At 38.1% G+C, this 19,955-nt stretch overlaps 1 protein-coding gene across 6 annotated transcripts in view; it reads right to left on the reverse strand.

Annotated features, from left to right (window-relative positions):
• Hmcn1 (hemicentin 1) overlaps nucleotides 1–19,955 on the reverse strand; it is a 381,331-nt gene that overhangs the window by 13,139 nt on the left and 348,237 nt on the right. For all 6 annotated transcript variants that reach the window (XM_048809830.1, XM_048809832.1, XM_048809831.1 and 3 more), the window contains 13 exons: nucleotides 16,020–16,190; nucleotides 15,650–15,820; nucleotides 15,032–15,202; nucleotides 14,702–14,872; nucleotides 12,506–12,655; nucleotides 11,030–11,167; nucleotides 10,187–10,308; nucleotides 9,611–9,848; nucleotides 6,276–6,338; nucleotides 4,759–4,878; nucleotides 4,142–4,276; nucleotides 1,891–2,004; nucleotides 1,237–1,362 (listed from right to left, as the gene is read on the reverse strand). In XM_048809830.1, the coding sequence (XP_048665787.1) occupies nucleotides 1,237–1,362; nucleotides 1,891–2,004; nucleotides 4,142–4,276; nucleotides 4,759–4,878; nucleotides 6,276–6,338; nucleotides 9,611–9,848; nucleotides 10,187–10,308; nucleotides 11,030–11,167; nucleotides 12,506–12,655; nucleotides 14,702–14,872; nucleotides 15,032–15,202; nucleotides 15,650–15,820; nucleotides 16,020–16,190 (1,890 nt within the window). The remainder of the gene's footprint in view (nucleotides 1–1,236; nucleotides 1,363–1,890; nucleotides 2,005–4,141; nucleotides 4,277–4,758; nucleotides 4,879–6,275; nucleotides 6,339–9,610; nucleotides 9,849–10,186; nucleotides 10,309–11,029; nucleotides 11,168–12,505; nucleotides 12,656–14,701; nucleotides 14,873–15,031; nucleotides 15,203–15,649; nucleotides 15,821–16,019; nucleotides 16,191–19,955) is intronic.

The following is a 19,955-nucleotide window of genomic DNA, read 5'->3' on the forward strand; positions in this document are numbered from 1 at the left end:
TTTATGATAGCAACACTCCTGTTTTCCTAGTCATCAGGGCTCTAGTATCAGACTCATTTTTAATTATTCTTTCAGTTGCCAAGGTGGGGTAATTCCATTTCCTTCCATCAAAACCATAAATATCCAGACTTCCATTCTCACTGAGCTAGATTTTTGCTATAGCTTCTTAAATAGATTTCTGACTTTTCAGCTCATCTCATTCCTAATTATCTTGGACACACTTAAAGGGTCATTATTTCTAAAATTAAGTACAGCAGCATGTAACTATACATGATACTGAGTTCTCTGCTACTATCATTGTTCTGAACCAAAACTAAGACATATTTTAACTTTAAGAATCCATTCTGAAATATTCATTAATATTGTAAAAATAGTAGTTTTTCTAAGAAACTTGAAATTTCTCTGATTGTAAGACTTGTGCAAGGACAGATAGCTGTCTTGAACATTTTAACATGTCTAGCACTTTAATGGTCTATCCTTATGTCCAGATAGTTCCCCTTGTACAGGTTTTCTGGTTATTCCTATTAGAGACTGTCACTCTTTTTGGGCATTTGTATGCCCTTTATTTTTATCTTTTATGTTGTCTTAAATTGTGTATGTTTTCCCCCTTTTTGGTGGAGGGAGTAGGTCAATTTAACCCCATAGACAGTTTATTTTTATAAATCCTGTAGTTTCTACCTCTACTAACTTGGGTAGGCTGGTATAGAAGAGGAATACAAAGAGCAAACTTAGGGAAAATATAATTTATTTTCTTGTCATTGATTTGACATCTGCTAACTCAGTAGTCCAATACTGATTAGACACACAGAATAAACTTCAGGCAAAATGTAATTATTTTACAACTAAATATTCTTAAATGTCAAATCAATGACCAAACAATAAATTATATTTTGAAGTTTTAATAAATCTCTATAAATGTAATTTTTTCTTAACCCTACTATGAAGTTCTAAATATGTATGCTAAATTTCATATTAGAAATGAGAGATAATATAAATTCATGGAGACATTAAACTGTATTAACCAAATGTATAATTGAAAGGAGCGCAAAATGGTCATTAGTCTGCATTTCCTGGCGTAGCCATGACATCGGGACCTCAATCAATCTAGAAGTGAGAAGTTACTGAAAAAAGACTTTATTAGCTTGAATCGACTTTCCTCAGTAGTTTTTAAAATGGATCTCTTATTTGAATTACTGTTCTTACGGATTTTGGTCACCAAAATATCCAGATACTCACCAATGCAGGTTCCATTTTCCGCCTTGGTCATTCCATTTGGACAAAGGTCAATGCATTTGTAGCTACCTCGAGTGTTCTTACAATGCTGATCTGGTCTGCATATATTCTGTCTGCACTCGTTCACATCTTGATGCAAGAACAAAGGCAACACAGATTGAGAAAATTATTTCTGCCATGTTTCCAGAGAAACCATTTCTTTGGGTTCTAAGGATATTATGAACACACACAATTGTCCTTTGCATAGTCACTGTGTAAGCTTAAAGTGCTTAAATCCAACAAAGTATGTAACACATTGTAAAACAGAATGACAATAATAAAGACAAAGTATTGCTTCACAGAGCTGGTAGCCATACCAACTACTTTCTCTACCTGGAAAAATAAAATTTATATATATAATATTCATTTACATATGTTTATGTACATGTTATACTTTTTTTTGTAAAACTCAGTAGGGGAAATGTTAAAAAATGGTTACGTAATTAGGAAATTATACATGTAAAAGGGCATTTGACTTCACTTTTTTTTTTTTTTTGCATGGATTGCATGCTTGGTATCTTACTTGTGAATCAGTGCCTAGATATAACATAAGCATTCAGATCAGAATTAAGACTTTACAGAGCTGTCATTGCTTTGAATTCAAAGCCCTTTTCTTACCCAAGCATTTTCTGCCTTTGAGCTGATACCCAGAGTCACATCCACAGTGGAAACTTCCTATGACATTGTAACAGCGCTGGTGACAGGGACTGGATTCTTGACATTCATTAATATCTGTTAAACAAAACAAAATATTCATGCTGTTAGGAAACCTGAGTTAATTATCCCAAATGTTTAACATTTTAAAGTCTTCTCTAAAATGAATCTAATACATATGCTGTGGAATGCTCTGCTAAATAACTGATACAATCAACTGCTGGAGAGGGGATCTCTCGTTGACACTCCTTAAAGGTGGATATTTACTAGCGATACAGATCAATGTTAATGAAACAATTCTCCACCTTATGTATTTTACCATATGGCTTCCATTCCTTGGAAGCTTTAGCCTGCAATGCTGCTGACAGACTGGTGAGAAGCCAGGGAAAACAAGCAATGAGGTCTCTTGCAGTTGACTTTGTTCCCCATTCTTGATGCTTTTAGTCTAACACAGATCTTTATCACCTGTGTTGGACTGATCACAGCAACATCCTTCCTTCTCTGCCGTCATTGCGAAATTCTTCCCGAAACCACCTGGCTCTTAGTGAAACATGGAGTGCAGGTGTGAAATCTCCAAACTCTTGAGCACTTGCCTGTGCTTTGTACGGTCTCTCCTCCCCTCCCCTCAAGTCCCAAAGGAAGAGAGACTATGCCCATTCAAGAAGTGTTCCTGCAGATGGACCATCAATCATTCCTTCCTTTTCATCTTTCACACAAACCCATAGACACAATCAAATCTCTTCCATCTCTGGGATCATGTGATCTCAAACACCTGTACCTTCTCTATTGTTTGATTTGAAACCTTTCCAAAGAATAATTAGGCTCTTCCTGTCTACTTTTCACATTCCAAAACTTGAGATTACTGTCTCTTACTTTGTATGTTTGCTAATTGGGACCTTTTAATTTAACCTCTTAAAAGGCACAGAGTTAACTTAAGTGTGTCAACATGATCAGATACTTTTAAAACATTTCTCAGTGTAGTTTTTTCCTTTTTTTCCCCTCTTGCTTGGCCTCCTTGCCTGCCAAAGGCAAGCAACATTAACAATCTGTTATGAATAACACCTCTCTTCCACGAGCATATATCTCTACCTAAATATAGAAACCCATTCCCCTTTTCTTCAGTTGCTTGTTTCCAGTTACATGATCTTTTCTAAAAAAGTTATACCCTCTTTTCTACACCTGGGGTTTCTCATGCCTATACAATGATTCATGGTGTAGATGGATCATACTTTATTCTTTCTACTATTGATAAGACTTTCAGTTTGGGATTTTTTTTTTTTTTTTGCCTCTGTGAAAAATCCTGGTAACAGCTTTATTCATAAAGTGCCCCAAACTATGACACAATCAAGATGTCCTTCAGGAGGTGAATGCATAAATAAACCATGGTCCATTCATAAAATGGTACATTAATCAGTGCTGAAAGAAATGTGCTTTCAAGCCAAGAAAAGATGTTACTTGGTGACAGAAGCCTTTGTGAAAAGGCTACATTTGTGTAACATTCTGGAGAAAGTAAAACTATGGGGAGGATAAAAATATCAGTAATTGCCAGGGGTTAGAGGGAGGCTGGGAATGGATTTTTAGGGCAGTGAAACTACTCTGTATGACACTATAATGGTAGATATCGGGTTTGCACAAATTTGTAATGACATGAGTGTACGACACCAGGTGTGAACTCTAAAGTAAACTGCAGGCTCTGGATGATATGTTCGTGTATGTTCAATTACAAGAAACGTACCACTGTCGGTGGGATGCTTATAGTGGGAGAGAGGCCAGCAGGCATATACAAACCCTGTACTTTCTGCTTAAATTTGCTTTGAAATTAAAACTTCTATGAAAAAAATAAAGTCTATATAAAACTATACTTCCATAAATATTCTGTTCTGCATTTAGTCTTACACAATGGAGTTTTGCAAACCAAGATTCTATTAGATTGTGTTGTACATGGTAACAAGCAGATGTTATTTCAAAACCACTGAGCTACAAACATGTAAAATAGCTGTGGAACACTGCATCTAAATAAGAGCTTATCAAGAAGCTCAACTTACAAAACATGTACAATGTGGTGCTGGTTTAAGTTCTCCAGAGGGACCAGAGACTCCCCTGCTTGATGAGTCTTCATCATCTTCCCTGGAGTTTCCTAACAGAGTTTGAAGGATGCAAACAGGGGTCTATTCTTACTAGCATGAACATAAAGAAAAAGCAGCCATTTTTATACCTTGACAACTCAGCCCATCAGTGGTTCTTCGAAAGCCAGTTCCACAGTGTACCACACAGCGATAGGATCCAATGGTGTTGTCGCAGTCCTGACCAGCTTGGCAGGTGTGTCCACCCAGAGCACACTCATCGATATCTACAATGGAGGGATTCATTCAATGGAGGTGAGTTAAAGAAAACTTGACCCAAGAACCGGCTGAGAAATGGGGATCAAGAAAGCAATGAATGCAAATAGCACTTGAGAAACAGAAAAGGGTAAGAAGGGCGACATCTTTTGGCTGAGTCATTTCAGGAGGGTAAATAGCTGTCAAGCCCACAGCACCCTGGTGTGAAATCTAATTGATCCAACTTATCAATAAGGTCACTTATAAATCAGGTGGCTTTAAAAATATTCCTTTGCCTTTCTGAGGTCCTGAGTGAGTCACTTGGGCACCCCTGCTTTAGCGTGCCTTCAGGAAGGTAGTGCCTCAGCAGAAACCCTCTTTCTCAACCCAATGAAGACCTTTCTGTTTATCGCCAAACTATAGGCAGAGGTAGTAGGAGACGAGAGGACTCGTCCACCATGCTCTTCCTATGGCAAAGATTCCTTGCCCGTGACTTCAGTGTGTCTCTGAATACCTTGACAAGTTCTTCCATCCGCTGCGATGGTGAGGCCTTTGGGGCAAGAGCAGTAGTAGGTTCCCATGGCATTGTGGCAGGTATGGGAGCAGGGATTCCCTGCTGTACACTCATCTTCGTCTGAAAGAAGAAGAAATACAACCCAATCAGCATGCAGACCTCTAATTGCTAGGAGCGACAGCAATCAGTGAAAACAGTTGCTTGTAGAAGTCAATGCACTGAACCAAATTTCATAAGAGAATGCTTGGAGTGCCACAAAATGGAATTATAGTATAAAAATGAATTTGAGGTCCCCAAATTATCTCCAATAGTGAATATTTTACTTTCAAACAACAGTGATGTTACCTAAAACGTATTTACCATGATCTAATTTTTATTTTTATTTTTTACCAGTTTTCACTTATTCTTCAGAGCATTTCTAGGAGAACACTATTCTCATTTTGCATGACAAAACTGAAGGACAAACAGGTTATAGTGTTATATTGTGGAACTGGAATGTCCCCCAAAGGCTCATGTGTTAAAAGGCTTTGTCCTCAATGCAGCAATGTTCACAGGTGGGGTTTGGGAAAGTGATTGGATCATGAGAACTCTACCCTCATCAGTGGATTAATCCATTGATGGGGGATTCACAATTTGGTGGCATTATTGGAAGATGGTGGAAACGTTAGGAAGGGGGTGGGGGCTAACTTGTCCTTGCAGGGGATATCCCTGTTCCTGGTTCATCTCTGTCTCTTCCCCTCCCTTCTTCTCTCTCTGTGCTTCCCAGTCACCATGAGGTAAAGAACAGCTATGCTCCTCCATGCCCTCCCAGCCATGATATTTTGCCCAGAAACAATAGCTGGGAACTTCTGAAATTGCGAAGAAAAATAAATCTCTACTCATTTAAATTGATTTTCTTAGGCAACTTTTCATTGCTGTGAGAAAATACCTAACACATTAGGTAAATTGCCCGAGGTCATTAGTGGCAGAGCTGAAATTTGGGCAATCTGAAGACCACCCTTTCATCATTAGATTGGATTACATTGCCCTTAAGTCATTTACATAGCTATTCACTTTCCTGAGATTCTCTTGTACTGGACTTGACAGGATGAAGTCAGGGGTTATTCAAAGGTCCACAATCCTGTGTAGCACCATCTAGCAGTTCTAGGGTTTGGTGATGTTATGTTGGATCATTCCATCGTGCACCCATGGCAACCAAGTCGCTAGGCGAAGTTCAGTGCTCTCTCTGTACTTGGTCACTCACTAACCCTGACACAGTTGATTGTCGTCAAACTGACAAAGCATGGGATTTATAAAAAAAAAAAAAAAAAATTTAAATTCAGATCTAGTCTGCCACCTGATGCTAAGTGATTCTAATTCTCTACATCTCAACTTCTTCATCTGTCAAATGGGACATTTATAGAACTGTTGTGATGATTAAAAACCTAGAAAAATGGTAGATGATGTCCACTAATTAATGATACCTATTAGTGACAATTTTATAAAATTAAAAATGCTTTATTTATTCCTACACTTACCAGCACAAAAAGGTCCAACTGAGTCTAAGGCGAATCCAGAAGGGCACTGGTTACTGCGATCTCCTATGAAAGAGGAGAGCAAAGTTAACCAGGTTATTAGAATAGTAGCACCCATTTCCTTTCCAGTACAGTCTCCCCTGGGAAATATGGCAACACTCGAACACACGACACAAATGCAATAGGTGGAAACAAGCAAGAATGGAAAACTCGCCTTGTTTCCCAACCAAGAACTAAATGAATCACTGTGCAGAGACTGGTGGCAAGCGGCTGCTGAAAACAGATTTTCTGTTTAGGTTGTTCATGTCAGTCAAAATAATTTCATTTCATTTTCTTTTATCTCAAATTCTTTTTATTTATCATAACTGTGTACGCTATGCACAGCCCAGGCAAAGTGCTGTCTTCTAGTCATCACTACTCTGCTGTGTTTAGGAAGGAGGAAAGCTTGCTGTTTTCAAGCAACTTAAAGTAATCTGCACCAAGCCGGGCGTGGTGGCACACACCTGTAATCGCAGAGGCAGAAGGATTGCAAGTTCAAAGCCAGCCTCAGCAATTTAGGGAGGCTCTAAGCAACTCAGTGAGACCCTGTCTCTAATAAAATACAAAAATAGGGCTAGAGATGTGGCTCAGTGGTCGAGAGTCAAGTGCCCTTAAGTTCAATCCCTGGTACCCCCCGCCCAAAGAAAAATCTGTGCCAGTGGAAAGAAGAACCTCATGAAGGAGCCCTCTCCTTTTGTGGATCTTTCGGGTGAAAACACTCAGTATGTGATGATGTCCTTTCTTGTGGAGTTGAAGCAAGGGGAAATGAGAATACTGTTATAGAACAGATTTAAATTAGATATCAAGAGGAACAAGTAATAATCTCTTTCCTAAGAGGATGCAACTCCTCTTGAGTGTTCCCAGGGAGTGGGAATAGGATGGATGGAAAAGAAATGTCTAGAGCATGTGCTAAGTGACCATTGCGTGATTCACTGCTTTCTTTTAAACCTCACAATTCCCCTAGGGTCACGGTGCCCAATTTTCAGATGAAGAATTTGAGACTGAGGTCATATAAATTGCCTAAGATGAAAGAGCTAATAATGTACTGGAGCTAGACTTAGATGAATGTTCGACTTTCCACCACTGAATCAGGTGGTGATTATAATTTATGTTCCACTCATTTGTGTATTCACACATTCTTTAATCCAACTAGTATGCTGTGTTGGGGATATAATTATAGAAAATAACATATCGTATAAACCTAGTAAGTTATTACCAGATAGTAACTTTAGATTTTTGGTCTCAATTGGGACAGACCATCTTTCATTTGGTGGCATTTGGGAAGTTTTCTTTTATGAGATACTTCGGTTGTCATGACAATAAAAGGATATTAAAATTCTGACTAGGAAGACCCTCAGCTGATTTTACAATACTGAAATGTGTGGGATAGTATGGCAAGATTGTTAGGAAAATGAGAAGGCTGTAATTGTCTAAGCTTTGAACATGTGTACCATATACTAAACATTTTTTCATGTGATTTAAATATTTAATGTATTTTCCAGGAACGCAATTGTCACAGAAATTGATGTCTGATTATACTTTGTTTCATTAAAAATGTTACTGAGTTGCTTAAGGCCATCTCTATAATCCCCTGAAAAAACTCTCAATCACAGTAGGATTGTACATATAGGTTCAGGCATATGACTACTTCTTTGTCCAAAGATTCATATTAAAATATATACTAACTATGGATTATTTTCCTCTTGTTTCTTTTTATATTATTGTTAAATATGTTGTCTTGAATTACATTAGTTTATATTATAAAAATGTATAATAGTAAAAACTTCAAAAGGTATAGAATAAAATTCTCTATAATCTGGTCACTTTGAAACAAACCACAGAATGCCTACAAATGTAGTTTTTCTTTTCAGTCATTTTAATAAATACATATTTAAATTACATTAGGAGCTTGGAGTGTGCCTTAGTAGCAAATCTCTTGCATGGGTCCCATCCCCAATACAACAAAATATTTTAAAAAATAAAAATTAGAGAGATTTATAATTGCTTAGCTTTACTAATAAAAAATAGTTCCCTTAGTTCCACTCCTTATAAAAATTGGTAAGAAAGAGATATGATAATCTGTTTTCAGCCAGTATAAAGGTTTTCTTATAATCACTCACCTGTAGGCAGTCTAGGTCTGGATCATACTGTTCCCTGCTTTTCAATTATTAAGTCACAAATATTCTCCTTTTCACTTGTTTACTCCATGTTGCCCTCAACAAATGATTTAAATGTTTCTTAAAAATTATTTCAAATGATTATTAAGGAAGTTATCCTACATCTGTGCCATAACTTGCATATTTATAGTCTACTTCCAGAATGTTTATTGATTATTTTTCTATTACAAATAATAACAGATGGAACTTCCTAAGCATTCACCTTTGACAATTTTTGTAATTTTTTCTTAGCACAGAATCCTAGAATGAGTTTTCTGATTAACTCACCAAGAATGCAAGCTCGCCCCCTGGTGGTCACTCAAAAACAAATTGCAGGTGCACAATTCTTGAAATTCAAAGGAACATTGTCAGCAAGGAATGGCTTACATTTGGGGGTAATTCAGAGACTCATATTATCCAAGCGGCCTTAAAATGCCCAGACCACCCAATGAGACCCTTAAAGATACACAAAGGCCTCCATTCAGTCCCAGCTGGCATAAATTCTTTTATAACCAACATCTTTGCCAAGTTATATTTTTGTATTTATATGGTATACTGAAAATAGTAGAAAAGCAGTTAGATTAGAAACTCTGGCATAATTGAAAAAATATAACCCTCCATTTCAGTGGCTCTTCTCTAAATGGCCTATACCCAAGAGTAAAATGAGGTATCAGTGCTGCTGTGGTTTGTGGGGCCATAGGTGTTAGTGGCCACGCTACTCACAAATCTGTGATTATCTGAAAAAATGTGAACTCATATTTTCCAATGATTATGATCTCAAAACTTGACGAAGCAGTTCTGATAGATGGTGAAGAAGAAAATGGTCATGGGGACAACTGCTAAAAGCAAGATTAACTTGTAAAGATGAATCTTGCTTTTTCTGTTATTTGGGTTTTTTTTTCCTTGCACTGTTATTTAAAATCTACTTGGCTGTGTTTTAGGAAAGCCAGCCCAAAGCAAAGCACACACAAGGTCAATATGAATGCTTTTAAGTGTATTCACGAAGCCTTGGTGCAAAGCTAAAGTTACGCAAACATTTCATGTCTATAACTTAACTGCACACAAACATCTCCTGGCCTCAAGACATCGATGTTATTAGGACTAGGTGACATGGAGATATGGACTTTCTTTTAATCAAATTACCTTTGGAAATTGAAGCCTGAATCTTGAAACCCAATGTCTCTTCTAAATGGTTATAGTCAGATTCCACAGAGGATGCATGAAGCGTTTCTACCAAGAAAGGCATTCTTCCCTGTGCTTGATCGTAGAAAACGGTGTGGTTCCACATATAGGGGACACTGATGCCATCGAGGGTGAAGAGCCGTGTTGAGTAGGCATAGAGCTGCCCAGGGCCTGTCTGAATGTAATCCTCTGTGTAATCCTAAGGAGAATGATTTGAATTTGAAGATCAATATGGCTCACAATATATTTTTTTCTTTAATGGATGCTACACACAAATTTTTATGCAACAATTAACTATTATCTTTGCCTGAAGAAAATTAAACAAATGGCTTAAACCAACATCGCAGGCATCTTGATAAGCAGGGTAATAAAAACTGAATTTCTAAGGCTTGCCCATGATTTTAAACAATCATTTATAACCTCAGTGGTTTACACATTTACTCTCCAAAGTGAGTAAGGGAAGGACACAAGTTCTCTGCTCTTTCTATAGATATCAACCAAGACTCTAACAAACAGTGGAGAAAATTTATCATTTACCTTCACGCTGACTTCTGCAGGTGACTGAAGTTGCAGGACATAGCCACTCACCACGATGTCCAGAAGCAAAGCACCATCAGAATCCAAGCCCCGGGCAATATGAGTCATCCGCAAGATTTCTCCTGGGAATTACAATGCATCCATTCTTACAGCAGAACACATATGGCTTGTGTAAGCACAGAGCAGATTTACCTAACAGAACAGTTCAGCTATGTTGCTGGGGTTCAAACTTGAATCAACAAAGAGAACTTGGCATTCAGCTTCCCAATTAAAAAGTCAGATTTCCTGAATGGAGTTTCTCCTAAAAATTTCTATGTGGCAAAAATATGCTTCCCATAATCATTATGCTATAATTCTCCACTTAAAGCTCATGGGCAATAGCAAAGCACTTGTGTGAGACGGGCTGGCAGCTTCACCAGGCTGAAAGGGAAAGACACAAGTCTGGTGTAGGGCTTCTTTCCAGTGCTTCAGAGAGTAGCAAGATGGTATCTTAATAAGCAGATGGCCACGGAAAGACCCACTTGTCTTTTGGGATGATTAAATGCTGATTAAAGAGAGACCATCCTCCACCCTTCCCTCTTAAAGGTCATTGTTACTGAGGCTGACCAACCTTGGAGAAGCTGTATAAAAATTACAATACTGTTTGAGAACCCCTCACCTCTTTTAGATCTCATGCTAATATTTATTCACACAAAAATACAAAATTGCATTTATATTATTTATGATGAGATTGCATCAAAAACTTCTTAACGACTCTGTGGAAACATGCATTTTTCTAAACCACCAATCTTTATGGCCATCATTTTTTATAGTAATGGATTATTGAGTTCAGTTGACACTAACCAGTTGCAAATTCCACTTGGGTTTCTCTTTTGAAGACTGCGTTGGTGAGGGTAAAGCCATTGACTGCTTCTCCAATTTCCTTTGCTGTTGTCCAATAAATGGGATTTAGAATAGAAACTATCTTTCTCATTGCTGGACCTAAAGAAAAAAGATAAAGCAAAATATTTACTGTTAATTATTATTATTTTCATAGTAGGTTATTCACAAGGATGAATACTAAACAAGGCTGAGTAACAAAAAACATGTCCAGTACCTCACCATTGGAATAGGGTTTTAAGAGCCCTCTATTATGCTACTGATTTAGTGGTAGCAAAATCTAGAAATTATATAAATATCTTAGTTTTAATTTCATTTCTCTGATTGCTAGAGATGATGAGCATTTTTTTGTATATTTGTTGGTTGATTGTATATCCTCTTCTGAGAAGATCCTTGGCCCATTTATTGATTGGATTATCATTATTTTTTTTTTGGTGCTTATCTTGTTGAGCTCTTTGTATACCCTAGAGATTAGCGCTCTATCTGATGTGTGAGGGGTAAAAATTTGTTCCCAGGATGTAGGCTCCCTATTCACCTCACAGATTCTTTTGCCGAGAAAAAAACATTTTAGTTTGAATCCATCCCATTTGTTGATTCCTGGTTTTAATTCTTGTGCTATAGGTGTCTGATTATACCATGTCACTCCAGTAATAATGGCAGCCATTATGAAGACAAACAACAAGTACTGGCAAGGATTCGGGGAAAAAGGTACACTTATACACTGCTGGTGGGACTGCCAATTTGGAAAGCAGTATGGAGGAGATTCCTTGGAAAGCTAGGAATGGAATCACCATTTGACCCAGCTATTCCTCTTCTCCGTCTATATCCAAAGGACCTAAAAACAGCATACTTCAGGGTGACAGCCACATCAATGTTTAGCTATTGTGAATTCTGCTACTATATACTGTGGAGCCAACTTAGAAGTCCTTCAGTGGATGAATGGATAAAAAAATGTGGCATTTATACACAATGGAATATGACTCAGCACTAAAAAATAATAAGATCATGGCATTTGCAGGGAAATGGATGGCATTTATGCTAAGTGAAGTTAGCCAATCCCCCCCCCAAAAAACAAATGTCCTCTCTGATATAAGGGGGGTGACTCAAAATGGGGTGGGAAGATTACCTCTAGATAGGGAAGAGGGGTGGGTGGGAGGGAGAAGGGGAATAGCAAGGATGGTGGAAGGAGATCCTCATTGTCGTACAAAATACATGTATGAAGATGTGAATTTGGTGTCAACATATCTTGTATAGAGAGATAATGATAAATTGTGGTATAAAAGTGTATTAGGAATTGTAATGCAAAAAATAATGAGAGCTCATGTAAAAATGAAAAAAATTTTACAAAACCAGTTAAGAGAAAAAATGTGGATAAAGCAATGGCAAATTAAAAAAAAAACTATATAAATAAACTGATAAAGAAGTATATGAAAGACTTACCAAGACTACGGGGCACATTGGTAATTTTGGCTTGTATTATTCTAGTATTAGATTTGGGGCTGTCAGTTATGGTGGCATTAAGGAAAGCAATTCCAAATTCAACATCATTAATAGTTCCAATAACACTTCCTCTGGCTCGCTGGGGCCCACCTAATGGGGGAATTAAAAACATTCCTGGATTAAGGAAGCAATTTCACAAACATGACATGGGAGGAAAGAAAGCCAATGCTCAGAGATGCTACAAATTTTCTCTCAAACATCAAAGAGGTCATATGATATCTGAACTCAAAAGTGGAATGAATAAGCTTTAAAACATTCTACTTGGGCTGGGATTGTGGCTCAGTGGCAGAGTGCTTGCCTCACATGTGTGAGGCCCTGAGTTCAATCCTCAACACCACATAAAAATGCATAAAGTATATTAAAAAATTCCTTTTTTCATGTAACACCCATTGTCCCCCATTAATCTAGGGCCTTTTCAATCTATGTACATCACAGTATTATTTCCGAAGCCAAAGAAAATCAACACCCAGTCCAACAAGCAAAATAAAGTGTGTGTTTGCTAATGATGACAATCAGAGTTTACTAAGCAGGTCATGCACAAAAATAACATAATACACGTTAACTCTTTTCATCCTTTCTACATCCTCTAAGGTAGGTTTAAATAGCTACAGTTTGCAGATTCTGGAAAAAAAATGTTCAGAGACATGGAGTAACTTTCCCATTATTACAAAGCTGTAAAATAAGGATTCAAAGACATGATCTACTTGGCCTTAAAACCTGTTGTTGTTTTTCATGTCTTCTTTCTGTTGTTCAATAAAATTATTGATCACTAGAACAAAATAGATGATTAATGGCTACTTTTTAGGTGAATCCTATGCTTTGACAAGACAGGAAACATTGGAGAAAAACTGGTAGTGAAGTTCATAAATACTCATTATATGATGTCTATTACCTGAATACATTTTAAAGCCACCACTAGGTATTTTAGATACTGTTATCTCAGTAAAATGCTGTTCAACTCCACTTTTAGAAAAACAATCAAATTAGGCATTTGATTCTTAGTGACAGAAAACATTTCTTTTTGTTGATTCAGTCTTCACATTCAGAAATTCATCAGTTTGTTCAACAAGTATTGAAGGCAAAAATGTAGTAAAGAAAGAAAAAAGGATGCTTGCTTCCATAGAGCTTATGTATGAAAAGGGGAAGATGGATGTACATTGGAATTCCATAAGTAAATGTGAAGTGGAAATGTACTGTGTTCATGGTATCTACGACTCTGGGAGGTCTGAGAAGGAAGAAAAATTCTTCCTTAGTGGAGATCTAAAGAAAATGTAGATCTTAACCAGGACAGGAGAAGGACATGTGTGACCCTTTGAGAGGGTGGGGTGGGGACTGCTATATCTGAGAAACCAAAAGAGGCAAAGGGGTCCATGCTTCAGGCTAATGCAAGAGGGTAAGGAGAGGGGCCAGTTAGAACCTGGCAGGCCAACTTGGATCTTATCCGCAGTCCTATCCAACAGGAAGGACAGGGAAGTAGGTGGCACATGTGCCTAGTTCTCTAGTCCCACCGAGAAACTTGAGTCCCTACACTCAACAGTTGTCTTCTAGTTCTTACCCCCTAGATGGGTCCATGGAACTTCTGCTGGACTCTGTAGCCCCGACTGTGCACCAGTCCAGATTTCCCTGTTGCCTGAGCCACAACATACTTCACCCAAAACCAGACTGTTGTCATGTCTCAGGAGCCTCCAAACCCATCTGATATGCAGAGCAGCTGACTGGTGGACACTCGTTCTCTTAGCTTGCCCAGGTCCTACCAATCTTTTCACGAGAACCACGCTCACTCTGCCTATAAATCACTCTGCCAACTGGGCTTTCTTGATTTTTCAGGGACCTTTTATTTCTAAAGCAAACTTAAGAGAACTTTCTTTACTCTCCTTCACCATTGACTTGTCAAGCTCAGGACTGTCATTTGGCCTGTGCGAAACTGTAGCCTTTTATAACGAAGCCTGGAAGGCAGCAGTCAGAGGCTAAAACCCAACCACAAGCACTTCTAGGGGGAGAGCACACTGTTTTTCTACTTATTCATTTCAGGATTGGCTCTGTTTTGTAAACTGGGGGGCTCAGAGTGGCACCTGTTTCTGATTTTCACAAAATGTGCTGCCAGTGGCCCCACCCAAATCCAACCTAGTTACTTACCTGGACATGCTTGTGTATTGCATCTGGACACCTGAGTAGCATCTCCTGGACAGGAACGGCCACCTTTAGATGGCAGTGGACTGTCACACAGCCGGTTCCGAGTCTTTTCACCTCCTCCACAAGAGGCAGAACAGTGGCTCCAGCTCTGCCAGTTTCCCCAATTTCCATCCACTGGGAGCAAGAACAGAATGGTTAACGGTAACAAATGGGCTTTAAAATCTACACGTGAGGTTCCCCCCCATTCAACATTTACTTTAATGATGGGGCTGCAACACTGAGCACTAAACAAAATGCTTCCCTCCTTCCACTGTCAGGAGTGGAGAAGCTCACCAGGACACATGTCCGTGCTGCATCTCTGGATCTGTGTGTCTGGCCCCACACACGCTCTTCCTCCGTTGGAGGGACGCGGGTTATCGCAGGTGCGGAACCGCCTCGTCTGCCCTCCATTACACGTCCGGCTGCACGTTCCCCAGCCACTCCAAGGACTCCAGTTACCATGGGCTACAACATGGAATAATGTGACATAAAAACAGAGCTCTAAAAATGAGAAGTGTTAAACAATGACATTCATCCACAACATGGGAAAAAATCTCTAAGAAACACAAACGCATAAATCTATGAATGGGCAACTTCCAAAGGCAGACGGTGTGGCTGTTGCTTTGACTAGAAATGGGGTATATCCTTCAGTGATTTTGCAATTCCATTTAATATCTATTTACTGTATGTTGTACTTAAAATATCTCAGGAACTAGAAAGGCAGAAATGAGACAGGATCTTGCTCTTGTTGTGCTCAGGCTGTAATATTCAGGGAACTGTAACCACACAACATCCTGACATCCTAAACCAATGGCAGAAGGACCAAGTGACACGTATTATAATTCAAAGGGATTCAGGTCATCATGAAGCTTTAAGAAAGTATAATGTTGACTCACTGTTTCCAACACTCACTTGGACAAGGGTCACTATTGCAAAAATCACTCTGGATATCACTCCCTTCACATTTGCTTCCTCCGTACTGGGGGACAGGGTCAGAGCAGTCCCTTGTTCTCTGTCTGGCACCTCCTCCACAGGACACGGTACAGGCACTCCAGCTGGACCAACTTGTCCACTTGCCATCGACTGCATCGAGAGAAAAACACAAGAGTTTGGTTCCCACCAAAACAGGATAGGGCTAAAAAGGAGATGAGGTTAAACCCTGGGCATGTGAGGTTGAGGGATGCCCTTGTGGGCAGTCTAAAGGGAATAGATTATCACTGGCACATGACCTAGAGAAGATGATGTTAGTTAACTGAAGGTATGAACAGTGTATTTCTCTTACTTGGACAGTGTCTTTCATTGCAAACTTGCATCTGGGTTTCTGCTCCATTGCAGTAGAATCCACCAAACGATGGTGGTGGGTCATTACAAAGCCTCATTCTTGTCTGGGTACCTTTTCCACAGCTTTCGCTGCATGCACTCCACGGCTGCCAAGCACTCCATACTCCATGAACTACAAAAACCCCAAGAGACAGAGTTTCAAGTCGTGGAACCATGTTAACAACAACAAAACAAAAACACAAACAGGCGCTGGGGTTGTGGCTCAGCGTAGAGTGCTCGCCTAACACATGTGAGGCACTGGGTTTGAACCTCAGCACCACATAAAAATAAAATAAAGGTACTGTGTCCACCTACAACTAAAAAAATATTTTAAAAATTTAGAGAAACCCAAGAAAACTATACAAATAAGTAGATTCAGGAATGAACTGATTAGCTCATAATCTAAAATAATGGAAACTGAACCAAAGGAAACATTACAGATGATATTATTTTCTCCTTATGCTTAGATTTTCAGAGGAATTTGTATCTAAAATTCAGAAGGCCTACCTGATGCCAAAATAAATGCTTAAAATTATCCAAATGGGGATATTTTATTAAATTTAATCACACTACCATATATAAACACAACCCGAGTGTTTAAACTCTAGCTAAGTATTTGTCTACTCTTGGTGCTCTAGGGAAAAATAGAATGAGGTAGAAACTTAGAAACAATGTGTGTAACAGATCTAGATGTGGTTCTAGATACTATGAGTATTTCAGCAGTGATAATCTGGACCTCCAGACTGTGACACCACATCTTTAAGCCCGACACAGCTTCGTACCTACACATGTACTGGGAGCATTCAATGTGTAGTGTGAACTGTTGAAAAATTTTCTCCATTACATAATGTTCATGAATTAAAAGTTATGAATAACACACTCACCTGCTTCCTAACAACAGAAACAAAATCTGACCAGTAGTTTCCAAGAAGTAATATTAAGGCTTTCCTTTTGGTAACTAACATATTACAGCATCTGACCACAAGGACGGGAGCAACTGTGTTTCCTACCAGGTGCACAGGCTGAGAACCAGCACTATGGCTACTTGTAGGGAGAAGTCAGCATCAGGTCATGTTTTTGATTAAGAAACTTTCTAGATATGGGGGTGTTTTCTTTGGTCATCCATTTAACCAAGAAGTGAACCAGAATAGGGTCATTAAGGTCTGCATCTAAATAACCTCCGAACACAACCTATGAGACAACAAAATAATAAAGTGAAAATGAAGTAATGAGATCATTATTTATCTGCTTTGTTTAGAAAAATTTTTAAAATGTATCTTTTATAACTGTTTTTAAAAAAACTACTTTTTTGTCTTATTTATTTTTATGTGGTGCTGAGGATCGAACCCAGTGTCTCACATGTGTTCGGCAAGCACTCTGCCATTAAGCCACAACCCCAGCCCTAATTAACTGATTTTTTGATTAGTTGACTATTTATGCTTTGTACACCCATGCAAACATAGTCACAGAATTCTATTTTAGTCAAGATTTTGCACTAAGAAAGTACTGACAGAATATAAAAGGAAAGAAGGAAAGTCTTTAAATAGGTGCAGATGTTATTTGAAATTATTTCTGTATTAAGTCAGATTGTAGATGCTCATAACAGTTACATGTCCACTATAATTTAAAAAATTCTACAGTTCTAATTATTGTACCATATTCTATTTTCAAAGCTGTTGGTTAACCAAAGCTCAAACCTCTGACAATATAAAACCATAGATGGACTTCTTTATTGGATTATAGATGAATGACATTTATCACTTAGTATCTGTTGGGTTATAACTAGATGTTTTCACATGAGGACCTTTCATGTCCTTTATTTTTTATTTTTATAAAGCACAGGAAGCCCTAACCAGAACTGACCTTCTTGACACAAAATGTGGTAGGGTTGAAATGTTTCTTTTATAGGAATGGAATGATTAAAAAAAAAAAAAACCATCATCAAAGGCATGAAAGATCATGATATCTGGATGATACTGAAAAAAGAAAAACAACGAACCAATAAGATACAACTACAGAGGAAGTACTATATGAGAAAAATGCAAAATATAATAACTGAACTTGTTGCTCCATTTGGTTGTAATTCTGATTATGGAAGATCAGTTGAGCCCAGAGCTGGGAACAAGGACTGTGGGGGAGACATCCAGGGTCTGAGGATCTGCTCTGCTCTTTCTGGCTGTACAACTGCACACAAGTGACTTGGCCTCAGTGTGCCTAGTTCCATCATCTGCAATATGTGGACTATAAAAGAGCTTACCTTATTAGGGGCAGGGTGAGAAATGACGAGTTTATAGAGGAAAAGTGATTGGAAAGTATAGGACATACAGTAAGAATTGTGTGAGTTATAAGCTATTTTGATTGTCGCTCGAAGCTCTTCATACTTTTCATGAAGACACTTGAAAAATGCTCATTCTTTAATAAATCTGTAACTATATGCATATATAATATCTCATCACTATATATATATATTTATATATAAAATGCAATCATTTGCAAATGGTGAAGTCTGCCCACTTCAAATGATATCAATTTTTTTCTTGGAGAGAGGAATGGCAACTTAAAAATATTGTACTCTTAACTGGGAGAAAAACATACAAGTTTGAAATATCTACTTGCACCAGAAAGAAAGAAAGTACTCCAAGAATCATGGGGACATCTCAAAAGAACACTCAACCTAGTCTGAAGAGGTTTGCCTCCACTAAAAGAACCCAGGATATTTTGAGCCACCACGATAAACAATGGTAATAATGATGATAAACCATTAAATGATACCTGAGTATCACTACTGAATTATACAAGTTCCTACTGATATAATCAAGAAATAAAGAAATAACAAGGACAAAGTTATTTACAATGCAGAATCAATAACAGATGCAGAAGACATGATGGAGTTAGAAAATTGCTATTTGAAGAGATCATAGAAATGATGATTCAAATAAGAATCATAAATGAATGCTAAAAGTGGTGGTGAAATCATGTATATATGATCTCAAAGTTCCCTAAAGCGTACTTTTTAGTTATAAAGGTAAAAGTAGTGACTATATAGCAGCAGGCACCACCTTGAACATGGAGCAAAGCCAGTCAGGGCGAAATGACATCATATGCTTTCTGAAAGGAGGACACAAAACCACTTCTATGGTGTCCTTACCAAAATGTAGTCATGAGGAATTATCAGACAAATCCAAGTTAAAACTGTTCTATAAAATGATGAGCCTAACCCCTGGTATGGTGGTGCATACCTGCAATCCCAGCTACTCAGGAGGCTGAAGTAGGAGGATGGTAAATCCGACATCACTCTGAGCAACTTGGGCAATTTAAAATTTTATTTCAAAAAGGGCTAGGTATATAGCTCAGTGGTAGAGCCATTGCCTAGCATGCATGAGGTCCTGGGTTCAATCCCTAGTACTGCATCATCGTCCTCCTCATCATCGTCATGATTGGCTTGTACACTTCAAAATTATCAAGGTCATGAAACACAACGAGAGATAGGAATTGTTCCAGTTAAAAAAGACTAAAGAGACAAGACAAATATGTAAGTGTGATCCTGGATTGGATCTTAGAGTAGAAACAAGAAGAAAAGAGTGATGAGGACTTTGCTGAAACAACTGGCAATATTAGAATGTGTACTATGGCTTGGATAATGGGAAGAGATAATGATATTAAATAATATTCTTGCATCTGTGTTACATTTACCAATTTTGATAACTTTACTAAGCCTACGAAAGAGAACAGCGTTATTTTAGGAAAATACACATAATCGGTGAATCTGGGTAAGAGTAACATAGTAGTTCTTTATGCTATTGTTTCAGCTTTCCTTTAAGTTTGACATTGTTGAAAATAAATTCACACTAAAAGCAAACCTCTTATGCTCTTAAGATTTTTACACCCCCCCCCCCCC

The sequence above is a fragment of the Marmota marmota genome, unplaced genomic scaffold (genome assembly GCF_001458135.2).
Source record: "Marmota marmota marmota unplaced genomic scaffold, marMar, whole genome shotgun sequence".
Taxonomy (NCBI): domain Eukaryota; kingdom Metazoa; phylum Chordata; class Mammalia; order Rodentia; family Sciuridae; genus Marmota; species Marmota marmota.